The following is a 24,949-nucleotide window of genomic DNA, read 5'->3' as shown; positions in this document are numbered from 1 at the left end:
GATGTCTATAGTTAATGATAGTATATTGTATACTCGAAAGTTGCTAAGAGTGGATTTTTAAATGTTCTCACCTGCCATAACAGCAGCAATAAAAATGGTATTATGTGAGGTGAAGGATGTATTAACCAATCTCGTTGTGGTAAACATTTTGCTGTATATATGTATCAAATCATCACTCCGTACACCTTAAACTTACACAATACTATATGTCAATTATATCTTAATAAGGTCAGGGTGCGGAAATAGTTTCAGAGGTGGGACAGAAGGTCAGTATAGATTGGGGTGAGGATGGGGGTCCAGGAAGGCTCTGCCAAAAACGTCTGGCTTGATTTCCCTAAATACCAATGGGATCTCATTGCTCCCAAACCTACAGGTTCTCCTCTCTCAGCCCATATCTGGGAAGAAGTTTCAGAATTTTCAGCACTCTATTCTGAATACTTCAGAGCCAGACTTTGAAGGATAAAATTCAAATAGATGAAGGGGAAGTGGGAGGTAGTGTGAAAGAGGTCGTGGTAGATGGGCCACAGGATTGGACCATAGTGGGCCTTAAATGCCATCCTGGAGTGGAGAGGTGGTTTGGATTTGATCTCATAGCCTTTTGAGGTTTAGTGAGAAGATACAGGATTTGAGTGATGCCTTAGGAAAACTTGTTAGCATGGAGGGTAAGATTAGATGAGGAGACTGGAGGGTGGCCAATTAGGAGGCCATTCAGCTAGCCGTCCAGTTATGACTTGATAATGGCCTGACCTAGGGAGGTGGCAATCCATCCATGTATAAAAAGCCTAAGTCTAAGATTTAGTTTTTACAAAGAGGAGACATTCTTTTCCTATCTCTTTAGTAAAATTTCCAAGTGATCCTACCTCAAGGAAGGTTGAAGGACTAGTTGGACTTTAGCATGACCACCTGGTTTCTCCAGTCTTCTTATGACATGTTTATACTCGCCCTTAGTTCTGAGACTGCAGGTAACTTTGATGCCACAGCCCCACCATCACGGTGTCTGGAGGGCCCATGTTCTTTCTTTGTGTGTGGGTCTATGTCTTCAAATAAACCCATTCCCACCGCACCCCTTTGAGCTACAACGTTTAGTAAAATATACACTCCATGTGGTGCTAGAAGTAGTTGTCACTCTGTCCCAGTCTACTTTGTCTTTCTGAAGGGCCAGTTGTCAGAGGCCACCAACCCCACCCCATGACTGCCTTGGTTGGTAAGACTTAGACTCATCATTATAGGGTCCAAGCCAGTTGTCCCTCCTGCCTTGGACATACAAACCAGTCTCTCGACATTGTGAACTATTGGGTAGAAGGGGAATCAGGAGAGAAGGTCATTAGATCCTTTTCGCTATATCCTCAGAACCATAACAGAAGTCAGAGAAGTTATACTCCCGGAAAACTGTCAGGAATGCCATCTTTGCATGCAGATGAGGGTTCATATTCACCCCCAAAGCAGAGGAGAAAGAGAGGTTCAAGATTCCCTTCACTCGGCCCCTCAGTACCCAGCCACCATTCAGCCCCACCAAGGCTCTCTGGCTCTTTTTCTCTTTTGTCCTTGTCTCAGTCCATTTTTCTTTCCCCATCTTGACTGTGAGGCAAAAGCGTGAGCTGAGTGTCATAGTTCCCTGGCCCCATACCTCTTAGGAGAAAGCCCAATATTCAGAACTGCCTCAATGGAGCCACAGCACCGTATTCTGACTACTTCAGAGCACTGACTTGTCTTTATTCTTCCTCCTAGGCTGGGAGCTTTTTCAGGGCAGGGACAGGAAAAACAAAATTAATTCAGCTCTGTTCCTTTTGCCTGTGTCTCCTTTCCTTGGCAGTTACCCCAACCCCTACCCCGCTCCAGGTGTTTGAAAGATGACAGACAAGAGACTCTTTGGGCGACGCTTAGGTGTGTCAGGCGCAGCGTTTTCCCGGCGCTGTAGACTCCACTGGCCTTGTCCTGTCTCCCCTCAGTGGTCTCTGAGGAGGAGGGGGCTGTTCCAATAGCCAGACCCCAAGCCCGATTTGGGGTTAGGGAGAAGAGAAGCCACAGATCACATGCCTTCCTTGCTGGTTCTGGCTGCAGATCAGCTTTTCCTTAGCGTCTTTCTTCTCTCACCCGACCCAGCCTGCAAATCCCTGCCTTGCTCCTTCAAACCTTCACTCAGCCCCAGGGATGGCTCTGCAGGATCTATGCAAGTGGCAGGCCCCCGGCAACCTGGAACTATTACCTCGCCTGCCTCAAGCTGGTGGCTGGGCTGTGCCCCGGGGCTGTGACCCTCAAACCTTCTTGCAGACCCATGGCCCCAGGCTGGCTCACGGCACCACCACCCTGGCCTTTCGCTTCCGTCATGGAGTCATTGCTGCGGCTGACACCCGTTCCTCCTGTAACAACTACGTGGCATGTCCAGCCTCATGCAAGATCATCCCTGTTCACCAGCACCTCTTGGGCACTACTTCTGGCACCTCTGCTGACTGTGCCACTTGGTACCGGGTGCTACAGCGGGAGCTGCGGCTGCGGGCACTGAGAGAAGGTCAGCTGCCTAGTGTGGCCGGTGCTGCCAAACTGTTGTCAGCCATGATGTCCCGCTACCGGGGACTGGATCTGTGTGTGGCCACTGCTCTGTGTGGCTGGGACTACTCCGGTCCTGCCCTCTTCTATGTCTACAGCGATGGCACCCGTCTGGAGGGGGACATCTTCTCGGTGGGCTCCGGGTCTCCCTATGCCTATGGTGTGCTAGACCGTGGCTACCGCTACGACATGACCACCCAGGAAGCCTACGCCCTGGCTCGCTGTGCTGTAGCCCATGCCACCCACCGTGATGGCTACTCTGGGGGTTCTGTAGACCTTTTTCATGTGCGAGAGAGTGGATGGGAGTACGTGTCACGCAGTGATGCCTGGGTGCTGTACTCTGAGCTGCAGAAGCTCTCAGAGCTGGAGAAGCAAGAGGAGGAGGAGGCCAGCCAGGCCCATCTCAGGCCTGCCACTCCCCACAGAGCTGGTGAAGGTGGAGAACTCTCCCTCGGGCTGATACCAGGAGACTCCAGGCTCCCTGCAGAGACCGAGACTCTGTGAGAAGCCTCAGGACTTGAGGGGGGCCCAGCCCAGGGAGTGGATAGAGGAAGCAGCCTCATAGCTTCTGGCTCCAACCCTTATGGGTGGCTGGCATCATTTGTTTCAAGTCTCCATCTCTTTCTGCCTCCCAGAGCTATTGATGGCTCTGTCCAGCATGTTCCTATTGATGCCCAATAGATTGCTCCAGCCTCCTTCTCAGTGCCAAGTCTTTCTTTCAGCAGATCCTCACAATGTGCCTGCTACATGCCAGATACTGTGCTAGGTGGTAGACCCTATTTTCTTGTCATCCTCTTGTTTGCCTTTTTCCATCCTATCCCTGGTCTCTCTCCTTCCTCCCATTCTAGTCCTTGTCTCAGCTTCAGAGTCTTAGCTGAGGTGGAGTAGCCATAAGGGAATAGTAGCCCAGAGGGCCCAGGCTGGGAGAGGCAGGGCAGTGCAGCATGGATGCCTAGTGGGTAGTGATGGGCTTCTCACATCTCCTCTACTCCTCTGCTATAACATCTCCCCCGACCCCATTGGACGCTAATGACTGTAATGATTACTCCTTTACAAAATGCAATTGTCATGATAACTCTTTGAGGTCAAAATTATCCTCACTACAGAAGAGTAAACCTTGCCCAAGGTCACACAGTAAGTGGCAGAGGTGAGGCTGGGAGCCAGACCTTCTGCTCCAGAGAGGTGCTCCTTCATTCAGCACAGCGTCTCCTCCCAGGTCCTGTCCCTGCCTTTCCTCTCTGCCATGAGGACAGTCCTGCAGGCATCTGGGGAGGGAGGTGGGGGAAATAGCTGCGTTAAGCCCCACCTGGTGTCCAGGAATGGCTTAACCACAGGGCCTGGAGGAGTGAGCCCAGGGAGGCTGCTCCCACAGAGCCTCATATGCCCTACCTGCCAGGGCCTGGAGCCGCCCATGTGCTCTTCTTTTGGGTCTATCATTGCCACTGCCTGACTTCTCCTCTTCCTTTCTCGCCACCCCCCCACCCCCCGCCTCTTTCCCTTTGTCTTCTTTCCAGCCTCTCCTTCTTGTAGCTCTCTCTGGAGAATACATGAAAGAAGGAGGTGGCTATGCCAGTGGGACTTGTCAGGTTAGCACGTCTCCTCCTGCCCCTCCTGGCCCTCTCGCCTGTAAGCCCTGACTTGGAGATGCAGGCTGACAGCTCCAGGACAGACACCTCCTCAATCCTCCCCTCCCCAGGCCGAGGAAAAAGCACAGTCAAACAAGAGATGGGACCTGAAGGAAGGCTGCAGAAACTTCTTTCTCTCATCCCACTCCTACAGTTTCCAGTCCCAAAGATGATAGACACCTTTCCTCCCTCCAGGCACTCCTCTCAGCCTCCAGCCCAGCCCTGAGCCCCAACTTTGCACCTCAGACTAAGGGTTCCTCCAGGTAGGAGCTGGCCAGACAGACCTCCAGGCTCTGGCCTTTAGGGATGACTGAGGAGGAGGGAGGAAAAGTCAGAGAGCCCCAGGAAGGAAAGCAGTGGCGGCCTGGGGAGGAAATTGTGGTGGCGAAAAGAGGCTGCAGAAGGGTGCCCACCCAATACAGGAGGCCTAGCCTTCAAACCAGGGTCCAGAATCTGGCCCGTGGCCTCCACAGCAAGCCTTCCTCACCCCTTGCCTACTCCTCAGCCCCAGGGGAAGAGGAGTGGGACTCTGGGAATGATAACTGGAGGTCAGGGACCCTGGGCCAGCCTAGTCCTGGAGGAGCACAGTAGGAAGGGCAGCTTTTGCCCAGGGTTTAAGTGTTTGATGGACTCAGGCATAAGAGGGTGCAGAGATGTGTGTGGGTCTTGTGTCCCAGTGTGAGGGAGTGATCGGGATTGGTGTGTGCTTATGAGTGTGGCAGTTGATGCATGTGCAGTTCCTGTGTGTAGAGACAGAATACAGACTAGAAAAGGAGCAACAGCCGGATAAGCAGAGCACCCCCTTATCAGGGAGAATGCCAGGCCTTGTCACTTCTTTTGAGAAAATGCTCCAGAGTAAAGAGGAGGTGGGGTCAGGGCTCACCCCACCAGTTCAGTACTTCTGAATACCCCCGCCCCTATCCTGAGGCCCCAGGAGTGAGAAATGGAGGGAAGGAGTGGGGGTCTGGAGCCTGGGATTGCCACTGAGACTAGCCAAAGGCTTTCTGTTATTCGAGTGTAGCCCGGTCACCTGGGATGCTCTGTGTCCCGCCACTTCCCACAAACTTGGAGGGAGGATGGAACTCGGAGAGGGAAGAACAGGAGGGGAGCCCTCTTTCTTGCATCTCCTCCCATTGCCTCTCCCCCTTTTTTTTCGTTCCATGGTCCTGCCCCTCTTCACTCCCTTTGACAGGTTTTTTTCCTTCCACATGATGAGGTATTTGAGACCAGAAATAAGCCCAAGGAATATTGCTGACAATCCTGCTTCCCTATGCCGTTTTTGTTTTTGTTTTTGCTCCAAGTTTAATGAGTTGGGGAGGACTGGAGGAGGGTACTAGGGAGGGCTGGACGAGCAGGCAAAGGTGCACATCCCACTCAGTGTGCCCGTCACTACCCAGGAGTGGCCCACAGTCAGTCTTTCCTTTTCTCCACTTATTCCTGAAGGTTTGATGCAGACCTCAGGTTGAGACCAAAGGGATTGCTATCTTGTCCGTCCTGCCCTGAACTAGAAGACCCTGTTCCTCTGACACTCTGCTTGGGGTGGGATGCTGCCTCCTGTCTCCTGAGGCCTTCAGGGTACAGACAGCCTGCTCTTGCACAGGCCTTTGGGCAGTCAGGGATCCAGTTCCAGCCTTCAGCAGAGGAAATGACAGCTTCAGCACTGGAGTGAGGGTCTTTGTTCTCTCACCACCTGGTGGCCCTGACCAAGCAGGCACAGAAGGTATAGGAGAAGTCATTTTTGCATTGAAGCGGTTTTCCCCAATTGCCAGCATCCCACACTTAGAGGGGAGGGACACTAGTGCCTTTCCTGACTTACCTACTCGTGTCTACAGGAGCCATGCAGTGCCTGGAGTTAGGCCTGGGTGCTCGTTGATTCTTGGGTGGATTCCTCCTCTGCTCAGGGAGTAGACATTGAGAGATGATGGCTGCTCCCACTCAGCTCCCACCCAGTTGGTTTGACTCTGCTTCCCTGGTCCTCTCTCTTCTCCTTTGTGCTCCAGGAAGAATAAGACAATGGACTAGGGCAGTTAAAGGTGGGGGCAAAGGGCCCAGATTCAGTGTGACTGTGCCGTTTCACCCTGGCCCACTCTTTTCCCAGTGGGCACCACTGGCCCCAGGAGAGACTGTCTTGCCCCTTCTTCTGCCCACTCTCCAGAGTTTTTCCTAGTCTGGAGTCTCTCTTCCTTTATAGTCTTTCATCTCTCCTCTTTTTTCTGTAGCCCTCACCCTCTACTCCTCCTTCCTCCCCTCCCCTCTGGCCAGTCCCCACATCTTAATTCCCTTGGACAGTTTGAGAACAGGAAACTCTGGGAGCTGGTGATGGGAGTGGGGTACAAGTCATTATCTCCTTACTCCCTGAATGGAATCAACCTAAACCCTCTGCTACCTAGAGGGATTTGAAGTGGACTGGCCTCCAATGGGGAAAGAAGAAAGGGATAGGCTTAGGGTTCTTCTCTCGCCCTTTGGCACAGTGAAATGCCATACAGAAACCTGAGTGTAGAAACAGAACAGGGCTTCAGTTCTACAAAATAAAGTGTTTGTTTATTATGAAATTAGAGATGGAGGCCCCTCCCCTTCCTCCCTCTTTCCCCTTCCCCAGCTGCCTCCCGCTTTCCTTCCCTTCCCCTCTCCTTGGGGCCTGGGAAGCACACAAGACAATGCCCAGAGCTGGGATGCCAACAGACAGGCAGAGCTCCAGGGAGGCGGCCACGCGGGGGGCTGGAGCTCTCCCCTGGGAGGTTGGCAGGCTCGCTCTCTCTGCTGGAGGCCAGTAGAGCCAGGATGAGGCCATGAGTGATGGATGGAACCATGCGGGCAGGTCTATAAAGACAGGAGAGCCCAGTTAGAGGGGTAAGTGGGGAAGGGCTTCAGGCCACCAGTGCTCCGCATAGTCTAGGGGCACTGACCTGGGGCAGAACATCCGCTGCAGGAGGGTGGGCAGCAGTGGCTGGAAGTTTCTCTTGCTTTTGGGATTGACAACGGAAAAAATCAAAAAGCCAGTCACAGGGACCCAGAAAGAATGGAGGCAGATGTGGGCAGGGGACAGACACAGAGCATGTGTGTTGGGGCAAGGATGACAGAGAGAGCATGTATGAGAGATTCAGAATCCAAGAGACAAAAACAGAGTCACGGAGAAAGTGGAATCACAGTGACAGAACATAGAGATTTAGCGTTGGAGCCACACAACCCAGACCCAGACAGGGAGTGTTACAGACAGAGACAGAGATCCCTGGATAGAGACAGCAACTCAGGGGGAGGGAGGTAAGGAAGAGGTTGCTCTGGGGGAGCTGGGAGGAGGGATACAGGGAGGGGAGGACCCTAGGGCCTCTTGGCTGCTGCCGCCTGCCCAGACCCCAGGGTGCCCATTTAGAGGGCCTGTGCGGGCTACCCCACCATGCCGGGCAGGATAGCCCGGCTCTCAGGGGGCTGGGGGCTCCTTGGCCCCGTACAGCTCAGCCAGGGTTCGGAAGAGCGGCCCCCAGTCGTCCAGTGGCTCTGCAGGGCCAGGGGCGCCACCGGCCTCAGAGCCCAGGGAGCTGAGGGAGCCACAAGAGGAGCCGCGGCCCTCGTAGCCATACACCTGCACGGAGTCGTAGGGTGGCACGCTGGGGTCGTCGTCCGCCTCGCGAAGCCGCAGCGCCAGGAGCTGTGCCACATCGGCAGGGCCGGGAGGCCGGGGCTGGCGCGGAGCCCGGGCCCGGGGAAGCACGTCGCGGCGAGCGGGTGGGCGGGGGGCTGGCGGGGCCGCCCCATCGGGGTTCTGCAGGGCGCTGATGTCGAAGGCCTCTGTGTCCTCTTCGCCGCCGCCCTCGTCGTCATAGGTGATGATGTTCTCACGGACGTCCTCCTCCTCCAGCACCATCAGTGCTTCCTGCTTCTGACGCCGCAGGGCCACAAAGAGCACCACCAGGGCTGGAGGAGAGGCCACAAAGGCCGCTGAGCAGGCAGGGCCGGGCAGACGGGATGGGTGACAGAGGAGGCAGTGTGGCCTAAGGGTGGCAAGCCCTAGGTTTGACATCTGGTAACCCTCCTGTGAGTCCTGACTTCACCCCTTACTTGTTGTATGACCATGGGAAGTTGCCTAACTTCTCTCAAACTCTTTGACCCTTAGATTGATTCTTATGTGAAAAACAGGGAAAGTATTTACTGCAGGGCTGTTGAAAAGATAAAATGAAATATCCTAAGTGATACACCCAATGCTACACGTGGCCCAGAGTCAGGGCTCAATAAACAATTTATATGGCTTGTTACTGTCATTACGGATAAGCAGGTCAGGGATAACTGGCCAGAGCTTTTTTCTTGGATGCATCAGGCAGTGGGACAAACCAGGCATGAGGGCTCCTGTGAGTCCCAGGATGGATTTCCCTATATCCAGGATCCTGATTCCTCTCCACACCCATGAAGGCCTGGACCCCACCCACATCTATGTCCCACTGTGGTCTGACTCACCAAGCAAGGTGCCTACACAGGTGATGATGGCAAGCAGGGCCCCGGTGCTGAGCCCAGTGGGTGAGAGCTGAGCTTCAGGCCAGCAGGATGCCACAGAGCCATCAGGCCGGCAGCGGCACATGCTGACAGTCACGGTGGCAGTGCTGCTCAGTGCTGGCTGCCCCCAATCCCACAGTTCTATGGGAACCAGGTAGGGGGCCTGGCGTGGCAGAGCAGGGCGAGAGGGCAGCAGCAGGCTGGCAGAGCCATCTGCGAAAGAGGGTAAGATTAGGGCACCTCCTGGGACACCTTCCCATTAGGGTCAGTCTGGCCCATGGAGACAGCTTCCCAAGGGGAAGGTCTGCAATAAACAAACGTGCAAATCCACATCTACGTTGTTAGGTGGAGGGCCCAGGTAGGTAGGCAGGTCAGGCAGGTCAGGCAGGCTGGGCTGGGGGTGGTGGAGGAGGAAGGAAGGAGGCAGGCAGAGGTATGGTTATAAGAGGCCACCCACCTCGGTTGTCCCGGAGAGTGAAGTTGGCATCGGGCCCCACAGGACCTTGAAGGGAGACACGGCTACTGTTGCCAGCTTCATCTCTGTCCAGGGCCCGGATGACCTGAATCAGCTGGGAAGAAGAAGACAGGCTTTGTGTGGAGAGGGCAGCTGGAGATCTTGAGGTCCCAACCCCTCCGTCTCAGTGGCTCACCTGGCCAGGGGCTGCAGAATCACACACAAAAGTGTCGTAGGGCTCAGCCAGCTGGGGAGCATTGTCATTCTCATCCAAGGTCTGGATGGCCACTTGAACGCGGGAGGCCTGTGCGGAGCTGTCTGAAGCCAGAAGATGAATACATACACCCCACACACACGCACACACAACAGTCACACGTGGTGCAAGGGCATGGATGCCACATGCAGTACATAGCACGTACATGCAACATGTTAAATATGTATGCAGTTGGCAAGTAGCAAACAATGTGAAATGAATGGAACAACACCAAGTGTATATAACATTCATGTAGTACACAAGATATGTGCAATATACCATATATATTCAACAGGAATGTAGCACCCATGATATACATATACAATAATCCATGCGCCATAAAGGAAAGGTAGACAGAAGGTGTATACAAGTTGTATGCAGACAATAGCCATGAAATACACAAACATATTCATACCACATATTCAAAGGATACTCAGCATTTAAAACAAATGCAACGTACATGAAGTGGATGTTCAATATACAGAGTGAATGCAGCATCACCACCCCCAGGGTTCAGAGCACACGTTTTCATGCACAGCATTGGTGAGAGGACACACACACACACGCACGCACGCACGCCCCATCAGAGGCCTAGAAGACTGTGGTACAGCAATGAGTATCACTTAGAATTGACCTTGGGGAGGGAGGAGCTGCATGATACACAGGGTGCAGAGCCAGGCTGGCCTGGGCAGCAGAGGCAGACGTAGGCTCCTCTTCTCCCATCCCTTCATCAGGTGGCTCCCCACCATTACCTTGCTTTGCCCTCACTGCCAGTGCTACCCAAGAGAGAATGGAAAGTGTATATGCCTGACCACCACCCTGGTGCTCACCTCTCCTAGGCTGAGCCTCTGGTTCCTTTAGTCTCTCCCCCTGGCAGGGGGAGAACTGGCTGGCCCTGAAGGTTGCAGCCTGTTGAAGACACTGAGAGGACTGCCTGGCTAAAGGGTCTGGGATACCCCAGAGACAGGATGGGGCTGGGGTCCATTCCTTCACTGCAGTAAGGCCAGGGCCTGCTATTGTTATTGGGATTCCAGCAGGGAGCAGGATTTGCAGAAGGGTAAGAAGACGGCGAGGGGAAGCGCACACACACACCACACACACACACACACAAGCACAGGGCGACATATACACAGGCAGCCACAACGCACACTATATATACACTCACGGACAGACATACATGCACTGGCATGTAACACACAGCTGCATGGACATAGACGCAAACCTATATATGTATGATTCAACAACACATGAAAGCAGTACAGTGGAGGAGGTAACAGCTGACTCTGCAGCCTGACTGGGTCTGTGTGACCTTGGGAAGTTAACTTCTCTTTGCCTGAGTTTCCTCACTGGGAAATGGGGAACTAATCATACCTCCCTCATAAACTTCTGGTGATGATTAAATGAATGCATCCATATTTGGTACTTAGACCAGTGCCTGACACATAATAAGTAATAAATTACTATTTTCTGTCCATGAACACTCATGTGTGCAAAACCACAGACATAACCAGCTACTTTTACCTATTATTATACATCCAATTACACATATGCACAAATTATATAAATGTAATTCGCTACACTCAATATATACATGTATCTGGTTATAGACATATACTCACAAGTACATGCGTGTATGTATATGTTTTTTTCACACACATGAATTATACATACATATAAGAGCACACCCACACATACATATAGCTCTTAAGTGATATGTACAAATGTCTACACACATAGTGACAATTCCCATCAAAAGGACACAGCAAACGTAGGACATCTTGAGGTGTGAGCAGGGGTGATTAGGGCAGATTCACAGAGGGGAGGGGGTCTCCCTGCCTCCATGGGCCAGAGCTGCCCAGAGGCAGCTGAACTGCGTTGCTGGTTGCTGGCGACTGGTGACTGACTGGTGACTAACAGGGGCAGGACAGGGGCCGGCATTCTCCCTTATCTTGAGGGCTCCCCTGGGAATGACTGCCGGACCTCCCTAATAAGCCCGCAGAGGAGGTGCCCAGCCCTTCCCTGGCTCCTGGCTGCAGCCTGAAGCAGAGTGGGCAGTGCAGGGTTTGCCAGGGTGTAGGTTGGGCTTGGTTAGGGCTTGGGAGCTATTTGAGGTTAGGTTTATTTTCAGGATGGGGAAAGTCGGAGTGAAAGTGGGCTCAGGCAGGCCCACTGTGCGCAGTCCAGCCCAGCCTAGAACAGGAGGTCTGCCTAGTGGTAATGATCCAGGCTGGGGACCCACTACACTCACTGGTCAAAGCTCGACAGCAGTAACTTCCCTTCCTCACCCCCCATGCTCAGGGACAGCCCCTTTGCCAGGAGGCTGCTGTCTTCTCCTGGGTCTCCAAGGGCCTGGGGACACCTCACCGAGCTCTGTGGCCAGCACTGTGAGGTTGTGCCAGACATGGGCCTCTCGGTCCAGGGACACTGCCGTGCGGATGGTGCCATCCTCGGGCTCGATGGAGAAGCAGCGCTCCAGATCCGAGTGGGGGAGGATGGAGTATCTGGGGAGGATGGAATCGAGCTGGGGCTGATCTGGGGGCAGGGCCACAGCTTGCTGCCCGCCTCCCTTCTTCTTTCTTTCCTTCCCTCCCTCTGTCCCCTTGCTGGGCCTCACGGGTCATCTGGGTAGAGGGTGTAAGCTCCTGCGGCAGAACCTGCCCCACGCACCCAGAGCCATAACTCACATAGGATCCCCTTAAAAGACAAATGTCCCTGGGAAGTCATCAACATTAAATACCTGTCTTGAGAATCAGGGGACTGGGTTTCCTTTAGGTGGTGGAGAGGGACAGAAAGAGGTGGAAGGGGAGACACACTGCCTGTCTTTGACTCGAGGTCTATTCTGGGGACCCTGGGACCTGTGTTCTAGGCCAGCTCTGCCTCAGATCAGCTGTGCGACCTTGGGCAAATTGTTTAACCTCTATTTCCTCAACGACAAAATGGGAATGACACCAGTACATCCCTCGATGCTGTGACAGGCATGCTGGCTAGGAGGTGGAAAGAATGGATCTTCTTGAGGGAGACAGTCCAGGTTTGAGTCCCAGCTCTGCCACTTACTGACTGTTGACTTGGGCGAGCTACTTACCCTCTCAGGGGATAGCCTCTAAGATGACTGGTGATGAAAATGCCTACTTCATAGGGCAGTTGTGAGAACTAAATGTCACCAAATGGGTAAAACATCAAGGATCAATTGCACTCAGCAGATGAAATTAGAACTGCCTACACTGCCACTGGGGGCGCCACTATTATCCACCCAGAGGGATTGGTGGAGAGTCTCAGAAGGCTTAGCTAGGTCCTTCAGCCCCGGCCCCAGGCCCCCATGGAGGGAGACCTCTGCCAGGTGGTGAGTGTGATTTACAGTAAAGGAGGCTTATCTTCTGTGGGACTAGCCTGCCACTGGGCACCTTTCCCCAGGCCTGGTCCTGCCCTGAGACACCCCCGCTCACCTGATAGGGCTGGCTGGGGAGTCCAGGTCAGTGGCTGAGACCTGACCCACCAGGGTTCCGGGAGCCTTATTCTCAGGCACCACCAGGTGATAGGCAGCCTGGGTGAAGGTGGGTGGCTCTGGGGCATCCTGCACAGCCACGCGCACTGAGGCCACGTCCTTGAAGGGCCCTCGCCGCAGGTAGGCTGGGTCGATAAGTGTGTTGGTGGCCTCCACACGGAAGGAGTAGGAGCGACAGGTCTCGAAGTCCAGGGGCTATGGTGAGGGAGGGTGCAGTGACTGACATGTGGAAACCAGGGCAGGCCCAGGCTCCTGGAAGGTGAGGAGTCCCTTCACACACATCTAGTGCTTAGTTAGCCCTCCTCAGTGGCTTTGGTGGTCAAAGGTGGGGGCAGATGACATAGTGGGTAACTCTAGGTCTGTCCCCAGCTCCATCACAGACTTGCTATATGGAGAGTCTTGAGCCAGGCACTCGCCCTATCTGGGCCCCAGGCCCGCATCTGAAAGAGGAGGGGATGAACATGATCTCTAAGCTCCAACACAGGGTCCTAAGTCTGTTCTAGATCAGTCAGCAGTATGTCCTGGGGGACAGGAGGTGGGTATAAGTGAGTCTGAAAGCCTTAGCAGGCAGGAGGCTAACCTTTCGGACAGTGAGGAGCCCATCTCGACCCTGGATATCTGTGCTGATGCTGAAGACCTCGGCTCCCTCCCCATCCAGGATGCTGTATGCCATGAGGGCATTGTCCCCCAGGTCTGGGTCCTGGGCCCGCAGCCGACCCACCAGGGTGCCTGGCCCAGCCGTCTCCACCACGGAGAACTGGTATAGGCCTTGGGAGTACATGGAAAAGACATTCTTAGAGAGGTCTCCAGCCCTCCTCCCTCCCCCAGTACTTCCTTCTCATAGGGCCCAGCTGGGGAAGGGGTGGGGACGGAAGTCTTCTGGGGATAGGGCAGTGGTGTGGTCAAAAGATGGCTCAGGCAGTGGCACTGGCCCCTTACTTTGAGGGAACTTGGGGGGGTTGTCGTTGACATCGCTGAGGGTAACTGTCACCGTAGTGCTGCCCGACAGCCCCCCCATGTGGCCGCCCATGTCCTTGGCCTGAATCACCACCAAGAATTCCTCCTGCGTCTCCCGGTCCATGTTGGGTATGGCTGTACGCACAACTCCTTAGGAGAGATACTGGGTTAGGGGGTGCCTGTTCCCATGGCTGCCCCACCACTCCTGAGCTCTACTCTCACCAGTCTGGGGGTCTACAGAGAAGAAAGGCAGTCCATCCAGCACAGTGTACACCAGCTTGGCGCTGTTCCCGTAGCTGGGGTCATCAGCATCATGAGCAGTCACCTGGATCACTGATGTCCCTGTGGGGGATCCCGGCACTCCACTCAGCAGAGGCAAGGCCAGGTGGGGTAGAACATCAGGTGAGGAGGACCCAGACATGAGCTGGGCTGAATCAAAGGAGGTGGGTTCTGGGGCAGCAAGCGATGGGGGAAAGAGAGGAGAGGGTACACCAGGAGCTGGGTTCTGGGACATTCAGAGTTGGAGCACTCACCAACATTGGACATCTCAGGCACTGTGGCATGGTAGGGCCCGAGGGGAAAGATGGGGGGATTGTCATTGATGTCTTGAACCTTGATGATGAACTCTGATGGGGGTTCCAGGGGCCGGTTGGAGGCCCGGTCCACGGCTTGGGCCAGTAGCACATACTGTGCCTTCTCCTCCCGGTCCAGGCTCTTGGTGACATGGATATTGCCTGTGGCCTCGTCAATCACAAATACGGTACCTGCTCCCTCCCCGGTCAGCAGGTACTTGGTGCGGCCCTCGCCTCGGTCCACATCAGAGTGCAGCTGTAGGGGTCAGGGGAAAATGGCAGTGGGTTCCACCCAGAGGGACAGAAGGTCTAGGACTGTAGGATGGCGTGTTGGGAATCCTGAGGGCCCAAGGTCATTGCAGAAGTAATGAGGTTGCAGGGTAGGGCCTCAGGGCCTTGTGGGTCAGGGGTAGCCATGGGAGGGCTTGATCCTTACCTTGCCAATGAGGACGGGCTCTGGACCGGCATATTCCTCAATGACAAAGAACTGATTCCACACCCAGCTCCTTCGGGTCCGCAGCAATGCTGGTCCTGGGCCTCCCCGGGACCCTGCCCAGGCCCGGGCTGGAGCTGCCAGGCGCCCCATGCAGCCCCAGCCACCCAGCCAGGCCAGTAGGAGCCTCACCAGGCCCCACATGTTTGGCCTCCAGCCTGGGCTCTGTTCACTGACCCTGGGTGCTGAGGCATGAGCTGGCTGGGGCAGAGGGGCACACGTACTGGGGCTACCCCATGGATCCACACCTGCAGGACAGGTAGCTGTTCAGGGTCAAGGAAACCCTTAATCCTCTCCCCCACCAGAAGTAGATGCTAAAGAGCCAATCTCTAAGGAGCCAGACACCCACTGCCCAGAACCCAGACGAAGACAGAGAGCAGACAGTCTGATTCTTCCCTCTACCCAGGCTCTGCCTGTATTCACCTCCAGCCCTCCAAGCTGATAAATCTCCAGCCAGTCAACTCTGAGAAGCAGACGAAGAAAACAGGGGAGGGGATGCTGAGAGGGCTTGGAATTCCATCTGGCCCCTGTCGTCCTGGGTTGGGCAGCAGGGGGCTGGAGATGGGAACTACCCAGGAAAGGTTTACAACCCAGGGGCTGGGGTTCCTGGAGGTGTGGTCTCAGGTTTCTAGGGTCAGGCCAAGATAATAAGGAGTGCAGCCTACCACAGGCTTGAGAGCCTGTGAAAGTCCCTCCTCTGCAGGAATCCACCTATCCAGAACCTGCCCCCAGCCTACACTGCCAACTGGAGTCCTTGAAGGAGGACTGGGCTGGTGGGGTAGAGTGGGGGCGGTTGGGGTGGGGGTGGGGGTGGGGTAGAGTTGGGGGCAGGTCAGCATACTGGGTAGGGGGAAGAGGCAGACTCAGAGGCTAGAGACACAGCATGATTGAGGGTGAAACCAAGAATAAGAGGACTGTCCAGCAGACAGAGACAGAGACAGAATGGCAGCAAGAGACAGAGGGAGAGATTAAAGGAGGCAGCCTGGTGTTTGAAAGGCAGACAGGAATCATAGGTACCAGGCTGGGGAATGGGTAGGAGGGGGCAGAGGGGCTTCTGCGTATGTGATGGGCAGGCAGGGCAGCCCTCAGCTAGGGGGCGGGGGTGGGGGGGTGGGGTGGGGGGCGTCAGACCAGGCCGCTGGAACTTCATTCTGGGAGAGAGGGTGGCTAGGGGGGACTGCGGGAAGGGAGCTAGAGAGAGGACCCTTTCCACTGCTGTCTCCTATCTTACCTCCTAGGTAGGGACCCCTCAGGTAGCTGTGGCTGCGTCCCTCCTCCCCCAGAGCAGACACACACCTGACAGTCCTTTCCTTCCCGAGGGAAGAGGGAAGACGGAGGGAAGCCGGAGGGAAGCCGGGAGCCGGAGAGGGAGGCGGGACGAGAAGGAAAGGGATAGAGGAGTGGGAAACGGGATCAGGAAAGGAAGAGAAGAAGGAAAGACGGACGGAACAGGAGACTAAAAGGAGAGCGGGAAAAGGAAAAGAGAAAAACAGGAAAGGAGAGGAAGGTAGAGTAGGAAAAGGGCTGAGGAAGTGGAGGTGAGGAAAGACAGGGCAACAGGGAGAGAGGTTTGAGGAGACAGGAAAGGGGCAGAGACCTCAAATAGGCAGAGAGAAGAAAGGGAGAAGAGACATCAAGGGAGAGGCAAATGGGAAAAAGAAGGCGGGAGGTGAGAGGGTAGAAGGGAAAGGTAGAGCGCGGGAGAAGGGAGTCGGCAGTGGGCTCCCAGCCGCGGAGCGCACCGCTCTGAAGACAGCCTCAGGCTGCGAGCCCCCTGCTGCCCCTCCGCAGATCCCCGACCCTGGGCTCCAGGGCAGGCCCTTACCTGTCAGTGCTGAGGGGCCCAGCCTGGCGGGGAGCGCCCCCGTCGCCGGGTCCCGGGGGCGCAGCCCCAAGCCGATCCGAGCGGGCGCCGCGGCTCCGCTGCAGGTCTGAGCGGCCCCGGCGAGAACAAGGGAGCGAGACGGAGGGGGCGGGGGAAGGAGGCTCCGCCTGCGGAGGAGCGAGGCGGCTCCGCGCCGCGCGGGAGAGGAGAGCCCAGCCTCCGACCCTCCCCGGCCTGCCGGGCCCGCTCCGCGGGGGCGGGGGCGGCGCTGCCTGGCTGCTGGGCGCATACAGATGCGCCGCCCCTCCCGGGACGAGCCCGCAGTGCCACCCGGGCACTCGGGCGTCCAGGCCACGGCGCCAGGCCAGGTCCCCAGAGCTGACGGGGATGGTGCACATGGCAGCTCCAAGCGGCTCACATGTGGGGTTCCCTGCAGCGGGGCGAGGGGCGAGCGCACAGCGAGGCGGGGAATTAGGGGGTACTGCGGACGCCCGGCTCCCGATCACAGACCGGCCTTTGGGGGCTGGTATGGATCCCGACCGCAAGGCGGCGGCATTTGGGGAGCCCGTGGGCACAGTAGCTGACCAACTGGGGTGCACTTCAGGCCAGCAGAAGAGTCCAGGGAGTCCGCGAGCTGGGCGCAGGGAACAGGTTAGGGACCGAGGTACGACACCGGTGGAGACGGTGGTGGGGAGTGGATCCTTTTGGGGAAGCTCATTTATAGGAGCCTACCAAGCGAGCAGCTGCCGCCCCCTGGTGGTAGTTGTGGGAAGTACCTTGAAGGTGAAAAGCAGGTGATCAAATGCCTCTGGCACAGGACCAGGAACCCAAAACCGGGATCAGGGGGTCTAGTAGTGTGGTCAGAACCAAGGAAGGGAAGGTGGGGGTGGTGGGAAGCCTGGCTCCAGGAAGCAGCAGCCCGCCTAAACAAGTATGAAATGCAAGCAACGCTGTCTCGTTTTAGCTATCCTTTTCAATTTGGCTCTCACCCAGGCCCTGCCAAAGGAAAGCCACTCACACATTAATTAAAACTAAGTCAGATTTTTATTATTTTCCATAGACCACATCATTTAATAATAAAAAAAATAAAAATAAAAATTGAACAAAAGGAAAAGGTGGATATAAAGTGGAACCGGTGGGCAGGAGGCAAGGGCCGCAGGACAGAAGAGACTGGGAACTGCAGGGGCCCTGGGACTCAGGAGATGCTGATTCAGCTCATAGGTGACCCAGTCCTGGCCCCAGCTGTTCCCAAGAGGGGGGTGTCGAGTATCCAAAGGAGGTGGTGAGCGGGATGGAGGAAAAATGAAATAAGTTTGGGGATCCTTGCCTGTTCACCTCTGGGCCAACCACCTTCCTCCTTAACCTAGCTCTTCCCTCTCACAGACTTCATGGGAAATGAGAGGAGAGGGCTAAATCCCCAGAGATAGGTTATGGGGTAAGAGGGTGAGATGGCCACTGATTCATTTGGTATGTGGGGACAGGTGGCAGCCATACTTCAGCACTGAGCGAATGGTGTGAAAGACCCCTGGTTCCAGGGTGGTGGAGATTGTACCTATCCCTCTGTGGCCTTGAACCCCCCTGGGGCAGGGTGGCTGATGCCTGCAGCTCTCCCCAGTGTTCTCCTGGCTAACGGCGCCCACCCCGGTCCCGCACAGGTGTGCTCCGACTCCGGCTCCTGCTGTGGCGCTTGGTGTCTCTGCGGTCCCTCTCCCTGCCTCGTTCCCGATCCCTTTCCCTATCTCGGTCTCTATCTCCCCTGTCCCGTTCACGTTCCCTCTCTCTCTCCCGTTCTCTCTCCCTGCTGTGCTCTCGACGCTTCTCCCGCTCCAACTGTCGGTTCCGCTCCCGCTCCGCTTCCTTCTCCCGCTCCTTTTGCTCTTCTTCTTCTTGCTCCTTTCGCCGCTTCTCCCGCTCCTTGGCCCGTTCAGCTCGCTCTGCCTCCTTCTGAACAATCTGCAGCAGGCAAGAAAGGTGGAGAAGAGGCATCTCAGCCCAGTTCACACCAGTCCCTCTCTATCTGCATCTGGACCTGGCACTCCTAACCGCAGAGTCACTGTCAGCTTTGCCGCTAAGCAGGAAGTGTGTGGGGTGGTGGTGGGGCGCTGAGCAATCACATGTCTTTCTCAAGGCCCCAGTCCCTCCAAGTATTTATCTTTTATACCCACAACAGGTAGTGAGTGGCACCATCCATGCCTGACCTCTGATATTTCCTAGCTGCCTACATGTGAACAAATCTTTTCCTTTAGTTGAACAGCATAAATCTAAAATTACCAAAAGGCCTACTGCAATGAAAAAAATCCCTAGAAATTAAAAAAACAGAGAAACTGGTTTATAAAACATAGATTTCTCAGCTACTTGAAATCAATTTCTAAGAAGTATGATTGGCACAGTCAGCTTCCTAGGACACACACAGTTCCTGTCTGCGTCTACCTTCACCCTCTTGGGTATGGCTTCTCTACAGCAGACTCATCAATTGGTTCTTAAAACTGCCTCTTTTGTGATGCTTAGTTTCTTCCATTATCCTAAAGAAATGCCTGGGCCTTCTCATTCTGGAACTCAGGTGACTCCTCTGTGCCCATCCTCAGCCTTGCTGCAGCTTTGACCAAGACAGGAAGGCCAGCACTCACCTGGCTGTCTGTCAGCGGGAGCCAGTAGATGCAGGGAGCTGCCTTGGTCTTACGGAAAAGGTCATCTAGAAGCTTGGCTGGTGGTTCCTCCTGAGCCTTCTCTGAGGTGAAAGAAAGTGAGCCAGACTTAATGCATAGGATCCCGTGTCCGATCCATTTGGGTCCCTTTCCCACTTACCAGTGGGTATGTGTGCCCCCACAGCTAAGTACCTTTCTTCTCACTCTTCTTTTCTTTAGATTTTGCACGTTCCTTGCGGCGGCGATCACGGGACCGTGATCGGGAGCGGGGCCCTTCTCGAACTTTGTCCCGATCCCATTCACGCTCTGATCGAGTTCGCTCCCGCCGCTCCATTTCCCGTTCCCGCTCTGCCCATTGTTCTCGCACTGCCCGCTCTTGCTCCCGCTGCTCTGCCCGGGGGTGCTGTGGTGGCTGGGCTGGGGGCGGGGGTGGAGGGTGCAGGGGCCGTGGTACCCCTGGCTCTTCTGTCTTAGTTTCTGAGGGACGGTCCACCAAGAGGCCCCGGTGATAATCCAGCTGTGGATAGAGGGGAAACAAAGACAGTCAGGGAGGAGACGACATCGCTCCCACTAAGGAGCCCAGGTACTGGGAGACAGAAGAGGGAGATGGAATCTCAGGAGAGGACAGCCTCCCATGCCTTTCCCCCTCCCTCTTCCCTCTCCCAACTTTTCTTACCTCATCCTGCTCAGCATAGTCTGCACAAAGGAACTTGGGATTGGACTGGGGCCATTTGACCCCATGTAGAGCTGTGCGGGTGGCAACTGCTTCCTCTACTGTTGAGTACTGGTGGACGAAGGGAGAGGGCAGAGGGGTCACAACAGGCCTTCAATCCTACCCACTTGCCACAGCACCCTCAAACCTGCCCACGTTGGGCACAAAAAGAAACATATACCACAACTTAGAGAATCAGCCTCTGCCCCTCACCGTTACAAAGCAATGAGATTTAATCTTGTCAATCCAGAAGGCCTCTTCCACCAGAGTTCCCGTACGTCCCAACAATTCCTTTAGTTGGCCTAAAGTGAAGGGACGAACCTGCCAACAAAAACGGAGTTTCAGGGTCTTAAAGAAAGCAAGAACAATACTTATAAAACTATTATCTTAAGAGTTCCCCAGCTGCTGTCACAGGAGTATAGCTTCAAAATTTGGGCAAAGGCAGAGAGGTCGGGGACCCTCTGGTAGGAATGTGAGAAGAGCAGTAACACTAACTGAGGTGTTATGTGCCAGGTCCTCTGCAAATCCTCAAGACAATCCTGCAAGGTGATACCTTTCCCCGCCATTTTTCAGATGAGGAGAAAGGTTGTGAGATTAAGTAACTTTCTCAATGACAGTAACTGGCGGATCTAGAAATTGAACCTAAAGAAGCATGAGTCCAACAAAACTCAAAACTCTTAACCACTCAACAAGGGTGCCTGGTGGTACACGATGACTTACCAGATTGGAGATGTGAACGATGTTACTGATCTTGCCCCGGGGTGGGGAGGGCACTTGAGCGGTTCTGACTGGGTCATCAATTGTAATGGAAACTCCAGACTTCTGCTGGCTAATGGAACGACGGGTTAAGGTATCTCCTAAAGTCACTATCAGATAGAGCACAGGACTGGTTTTCAGTAGGAAGCAACATGACTTTCTTTTATTCCCTACCCAGGAGTCACTCTTCCATCTAAATGTGCTAATAAACACCTATGATGTGCAAGGCATTGTCTAGGCTAATCTCATTACAGGGATTCAAAGGCTGAACAGATTCAAACCTAGCCCTCAAGTAGCTTAAAAATTAGGTGTACACAGATATGTAAAATATTGTAATAAAAGAAAAAATTAAAAGAAGTACAAATGAAGTGATCTGGGAATTAGGGAGCTCCAATGTTTCACTCATTAATGCTTCACACACCTTTCTTTACTTCATGCTCCACAGGTGGGGGCAAGGCCACCTCTACTGAAACCTGAGGAGGTATAGGGGTTTCTGCTTCAGGCTCCTTCTCTTCTTCCTCTTCTTCCCTCTGCCCATTTTCTTGGCCCTCTGCAGGTACTACCTGCAAAGTAACAGATAGGGAGGGACTCATAAACGTCGGCACATTTCCTTCCAGCCTCTGGTTTCCTGGTGAGAGAGGGTGTTATAGTCGACCTAGCATGTGCCTTCCACTAGGGGGCGATTTCGTCTTTAAGTCCACCTACACCAGATCCTAGGTTTGTTAACATAACTCTGCTACAAGGAAAACTAAGGCAGGAGTAATCAATTTTTTCTGTACAGGGAAAGATAGTAAATATTTTAGGCTTTGTGAACCATACAGTTTCTGTTACAACTATTCAGCTCTGACTTTATAGCACTGAGCTGTCCGAAACAAGAACTGGTGTGTTCTAATAAAACTTTATTACAGGCAACAGGTTAGATCTGGTAGTCCATTGACCCTTAAAATGACCAATTAATTCAACTCCATGCACAAATGAGAGATTTCCCCTTTAGGACTCCACCTTAGGTATTCAGTTGTCTGCTCTGCAACCACTGCCCTCTCCCCTAGCGCTAGGGTGCAGGAGCCTTACCTGAGTGACAGTCCGGCATATTTTTAGCCCTTTGTCATGGGTCCCATCGTCACCATTACGTTCTGTCTCATCCTCAGAGATTCGGGAGTCATCAGCATGAAGATCCACGACAGCCTCCTGCCCCGCCAGGGGTTTGATGTCGGGGATGAGGCTCTGGGACACAGATACCCCCCACCCCGTTACACTGGGCCCATGTCTACTCCCACTTCAACATGTCTCCATCCTCCCTCCCCTGGCTCCTCCCACCTCACCTTGAGTGATTCAGTGGTGATACTGATGGAGGGTTTCTTCTGTGTGGTGGCTGTGCTGGCTCCCCAACGCCGCTTCCGACCAGGCTGGCCCCCCTCTGTGTCACTGTTTCCAGCTGGTACCCCCTTGGTAGCTGCTGTCCCCAAGAAATAGGACAGTTAGATGGTCTTTGGCCCTCTGCTGGTTCATACCTCATACCACAACACCAAAGATAGCCTTCGACTGGAATTTTAGTCAAAGGTTAACTTAAGAAAACTATATTTGGGGACTGGGAAAATCATGCTTCAGAGTGAACAATAAAAGGGCTGGAACCACTTCTGAAAGATGAAAACTACTCATCTCTGAAAGTAACAGGGAGGGGTAACTGGGTTGGTGAGCAGTTAAAATTTTTGGTGGTAAAAATATCTAAAGTATTGGAAAAGACAGAATGAAGTGTGGGAATGCAAAAAAAATAAAAAATAAAAAAATAGACTGATACTAAAATCTCTAAGTTAATTTAAGATCATGATGTGATCTGGTCATGCTTTAGGTTAATTTTCACGCTACAAGGTGACATCTAAGTTACAATGCTCTATTACATGTTTGTCAGTTTAGAGTTCCTCATTGGGAATATATTAAAAATGTTACTGTTTGAGGTGTGAAGCACTCTCCTTTCTTCAGATGCTCTTAGAATAAAGCATACAGGAGTCCCTCAAACCCACTCCTTGTTTTGAGAGTTCAGATGTCTGAAGGGATGCATGTAGAACAAGATAAGAAATGGTAAGATACCTCACAGTGTATCTTATTAGAGTTAAGAAATGTGACTGGGGGGAAATGATATGGATGATTTAATGTTTTGAATTTCAAAATGGAATCCTACCTATGCCAAAATGATGTGGATTTGCTGGATAGAGGTCATGCAGCAGGAAGGAGTAAACCCAAGAATGACACAGAGAGAATGGGAATCTATTTCTCTATAAATTGATTTTTATGATATTCCTGACCTTTATCAAGGATTTGGGGCTAGACTTACAGACAACGGAGATCTTCCTCTTGAATGATTTGGGCAGCGAGCTCTGTATAGAGGAGAAAAGGGGAAAAAAGAGAAAGAGACACACCCCACAGAGAGGGGGGAAGGAGGTTAGATAGGGGCAGTCTTAGCTTAAGCTCCAAAGACACAGAGAGAGAGAGAAAGAGACACAGAGACAGACAGAGACCAAAACAGAAGCGGCAACGGCAAAAACGAAGCAGAATCAATGCAAGTTAGAGAAAAAAATAAAATCAAACATCACGGCAGGGAAAAATCATCTAGTCCATACCACACCTATGTCTTAGCTTAACCAGAAATAAGCTGGAAGAGGGATTCAGAAGCCTCCCAGTCCTTCAAAGGTCATACCCTCTTCCACTGTCTCTACAGGGCAAGAAGATGCCCAGCCCAAAAAGCTGTGCCCAGAACTGGGTCATCTAGTCCTCCTAAGTCTTCCTTGCTAACTTGAGGAAAACGAGGAAACTAGGAAAACCAGTTTTGGGATGGCAATTTTAGCAAGGTAAGCCTCTTCCTTTTCTCACTGTCCAGCCTGCTGTCCACTCAGTGGCTTAAAGTTGTTAGGACAGCAGATTGTCAAGACTGCCCAGACCCCTGCCACACTGTAGGAAAGGGCAGCACCAGATGCACTAGAGACAAGGCTTCTGAGCCAAGTGCCAGCAGAAAGAATTTAAAGGTGTCTGTGGTAAAGGAAGGTTTTTATGAAGGGCAGACTGTTCTCAGGGAGAGAGTTTCCAACCACTGTATGGAGCTCTAGCAGAGCCTGTTTCCTCCCCAACCAGGGAGTAAGACTTAGGGGCTCCGCTGAGGACTAGAAACTTCCAAACTTGCCTAAGCAAGTTTCTGTCCCAAACATTCAGTGGGAGAAAGACTATGGATAACAAAATGAGGAAGAGAGAAAAGGGGAACAGAACATTTTTAGATTTAATGCTTATTTCTGGAAAAACTAAGAACTACCACCCTTCTAAAGGGCAGGGCAGGACCCTCTTGATGAAAGCCCCTTTCCCTGTCCACCCACCACCCCCAGCCCCGTTTGTGTCGTCTAACCAAGTCTCCTTGGTCTCCGTTAAGGGCCAGCCTGACCCCTAGTCAGGCTGCTCTCGGTGGGCAAGTTAGTGAGAAAAAAAAAGGTCTTAATTAAAACAGGAAAAACATGAACCAAATAAAATATAAATCCAATAAAGAAATCAGAAAAATAAAGATAAAGAAAATATTAAAACAAAAGATTAAAAAAGAAGAAGAAAATAAAGAGGAAAATAAACTAGGAATATGACAAATGTTCCAGGTACCATCTCACACCTGGGATCTTCAGTTCAGCCAATCGCACCTCACTGTGTACTGTATCTAGTCAACCGCCGGTCCAATCAGAATGAGCCCTCCCTGCTAGGCGCTGTGCAATTGGTGGGGGGTTGGGTTGGCAAAAAAGGTGGGCGCACGGCGTGGTGGTCAGCACGGCACTGCCAGAGTCCTCCCAGGGGCGCAGGGGGGGCGGGAGGAAAACGTGTGGGGGGACGCTGCCCAGTTTCCATGATGTCAAGACAGTTCATTGGTGGTGGCCACGCTCAGCGAGGGGTACAGGGGGGAAAAGGGGCAGAGACATCAGTCCCAGCCCTGTAGGGGCATCATCTTGCAGTCCCTGATGAGATGGCCTGTGAGTAGCAGGAATGGTCCTGGCCTTTTATCGTGAGAGGCAGGCAGGACCCTATGTCCACCAGTGGCAAGCTGCAGCAATACCACCACCCAAAACTTGGAATCCAGGTGATGACTCCAGAGTCCCTT

At 53.4% G+C, this 24,949-nt stretch overlaps 3 protein-coding genes across 14 annotated transcripts in view; 1 reads left to right on the top strand and 2 right to left on the bottom strand.

The window, feature by feature from the left end:
* The first annotated feature begins 2,136 nt into the window (after positions 1 to 2,136).
* PSMB11 (proteasome subunit beta 11) lies at positions 2,137 to 3,112 on the top strand. The gene has a single exon (XM_016120476.2). The coding sequence runs from the start codon at positions 2,152 to 2,154 to the stop codon at positions 3,049 to 3,051; it is 900 nt and encodes a 299-aa protein (XP_015975962.2). The 5' UTR covers positions 2,137 to 2,151; the 3' UTR covers positions 3,052 to 3,112.
* A 3,611-nt stretch (positions 3,113 to 6,723) lies between these two features.
* Positions 6,724 to 16,833, bottom strand: CDH24 (cadherin 24). Of its 3 annotated transcripts, XR_004949975.1 has the most exons (13): positions 16,714 to 16,833; positions 14,832 to 15,136; positions 14,357 to 14,651; positions 14,046 to 14,165; positions 13,806 to 13,973; positions 13,447 to 13,634; positions 12,808 to 13,061; positions 11,729 to 11,865; positions 9,308 to 9,429; positions 9,115 to 9,226; positions 8,622 to 8,870; positions 7,079 to 8,084; positions 6,725 to 6,992 (listed from the first exon to the last, which is right to left on the bottom strand). XR_004949975.1 is itself a non-coding variant. In XM_036217756.1 (12 exons), exons 2-12 carry the CDS (start codon positions 15,030 to 15,032, stop codon positions 7,591 to 7,593), a joined length of 2,340 nt encoding a protein of 779 aa, XP_036073649.1. In that variant the 5' UTR covers positions 15,033 to 15,136; positions 16,714 to 16,833; the 3' UTR covers positions 6,724 to 7,590. The 3 variants fall into 3 exon arrangements, 2 of the variants coding, with proteins under 2 accessions (XP_036073649.1, XP_036073650.1); XM_036217756.1 differs by having other exon boundaries at positions 6,724 to 8,084; XM_036217757.1 differs by lacking the exon at positions 6,725 to 6,992 and having other exon boundaries at positions 7,890 to 8,161; positions 16,714 to 16,828.
* An 899-nt stretch (positions 16,834 to 17,732) lies between these two features.
* ACIN1 (apoptotic chromatin condensation inducer 1) overlaps positions 17,733 to 24,949 on the bottom strand; it is a 30,565-nt gene continuing 23,348 nt past the window's right edge. For 4 of the 10 annotated variants that reach the window (XM_036238544.1, XM_036238549.1, XM_016120525.2 and 1 more), the window contains 10 exons: positions 23,159 to 23,201; positions 22,149 to 22,282; positions 21,898 to 22,050; positions 21,248 to 21,389; positions 20,791 to 20,936; positions 20,284 to 20,391; positions 20,035 to 20,142; positions 19,551 to 19,875; positions 19,341 to 19,441; positions 17,739 to 18,666 (listed from right to left, as the gene is read on the bottom strand). In XM_036238544.1, the coding sequence (XP_036094437.1) occupies positions 18,340 to 18,666; positions 19,341 to 19,441; positions 19,551 to 19,875; positions 20,035 to 20,142; positions 20,284 to 20,391; positions 20,791 to 20,936; positions 21,248 to 21,389; positions 21,898 to 22,050; positions 22,149 to 22,282; positions 23,159 to 23,201 (1,587 nt within the window). In that variant the 3' untranslated portion in view covers positions 17,739 to 18,339. Of the gene's footprint in view, positions 18,667 to 19,340; positions 19,442 to 19,550; positions 19,876 to 20,034; positions 20,143 to 20,283; positions 20,392 to 20,790; positions 20,937 to 21,247; positions 21,390 to 21,897; positions 22,051 to 22,148; positions 22,283 to 23,158; positions 23,202 to 24,949 lie in introns of all 10 variants that reach the window. The other 6 variants (XM_036238551.1, XM_036238552.1, XM_036238546.1 and 3 more) reach the window with 4 other exon arrangements.

Source organism: Rousettus aegyptiacus, unplaced genomic scaffold (genome assembly GCF_014176215.1).
Source record: "Rousettus aegyptiacus isolate mRouAeg1 unplaced genomic scaffold, mRouAeg1.p scaffold_m13_p_3, whole genome shotgun sequence".
NCBI lineage: Eukaryota > Metazoa > Chordata > Mammalia > Chiroptera > Pteropodidae > Rousettus > Rousettus aegyptiacus.
This window is presented reverse-complemented; position numbering and strand designations above follow the sequence as displayed.

Excerpts from the sequence above, each read along its gene's own strand:
- PSMB11 (XM_016120476.2), top strand. The coding sequence starts at position 2,152 with ATGGCTCTGCAGGATCTATGCAAGTGGCAGGCCCCCGGCAACCTGGAA.
- CDH24 (XM_036217756.1), bottom strand. The coding sequence starts at position 15,032 with ATGTGGGGCCTGGTGAGGCTCCTACTGGCCTGGCTGGGTGGCTGGGGC. Across the intron at positions 13,635-13,805 it reads CCCCCCCAAGTTCCCTCAAA|GCCTATACCAGTTCTCCGTG; the intron begins GTAAGGGGCCAG and ends TGTACTCCCAAG. Across the intron at positions 13,062-13,446 it reads GGCTCCTCACTGTCCGAAAG|CCCCTGGACTTCGAGACCTG; the intron begins GTTAGCCTCCTG and ends CCCTCACCATAG.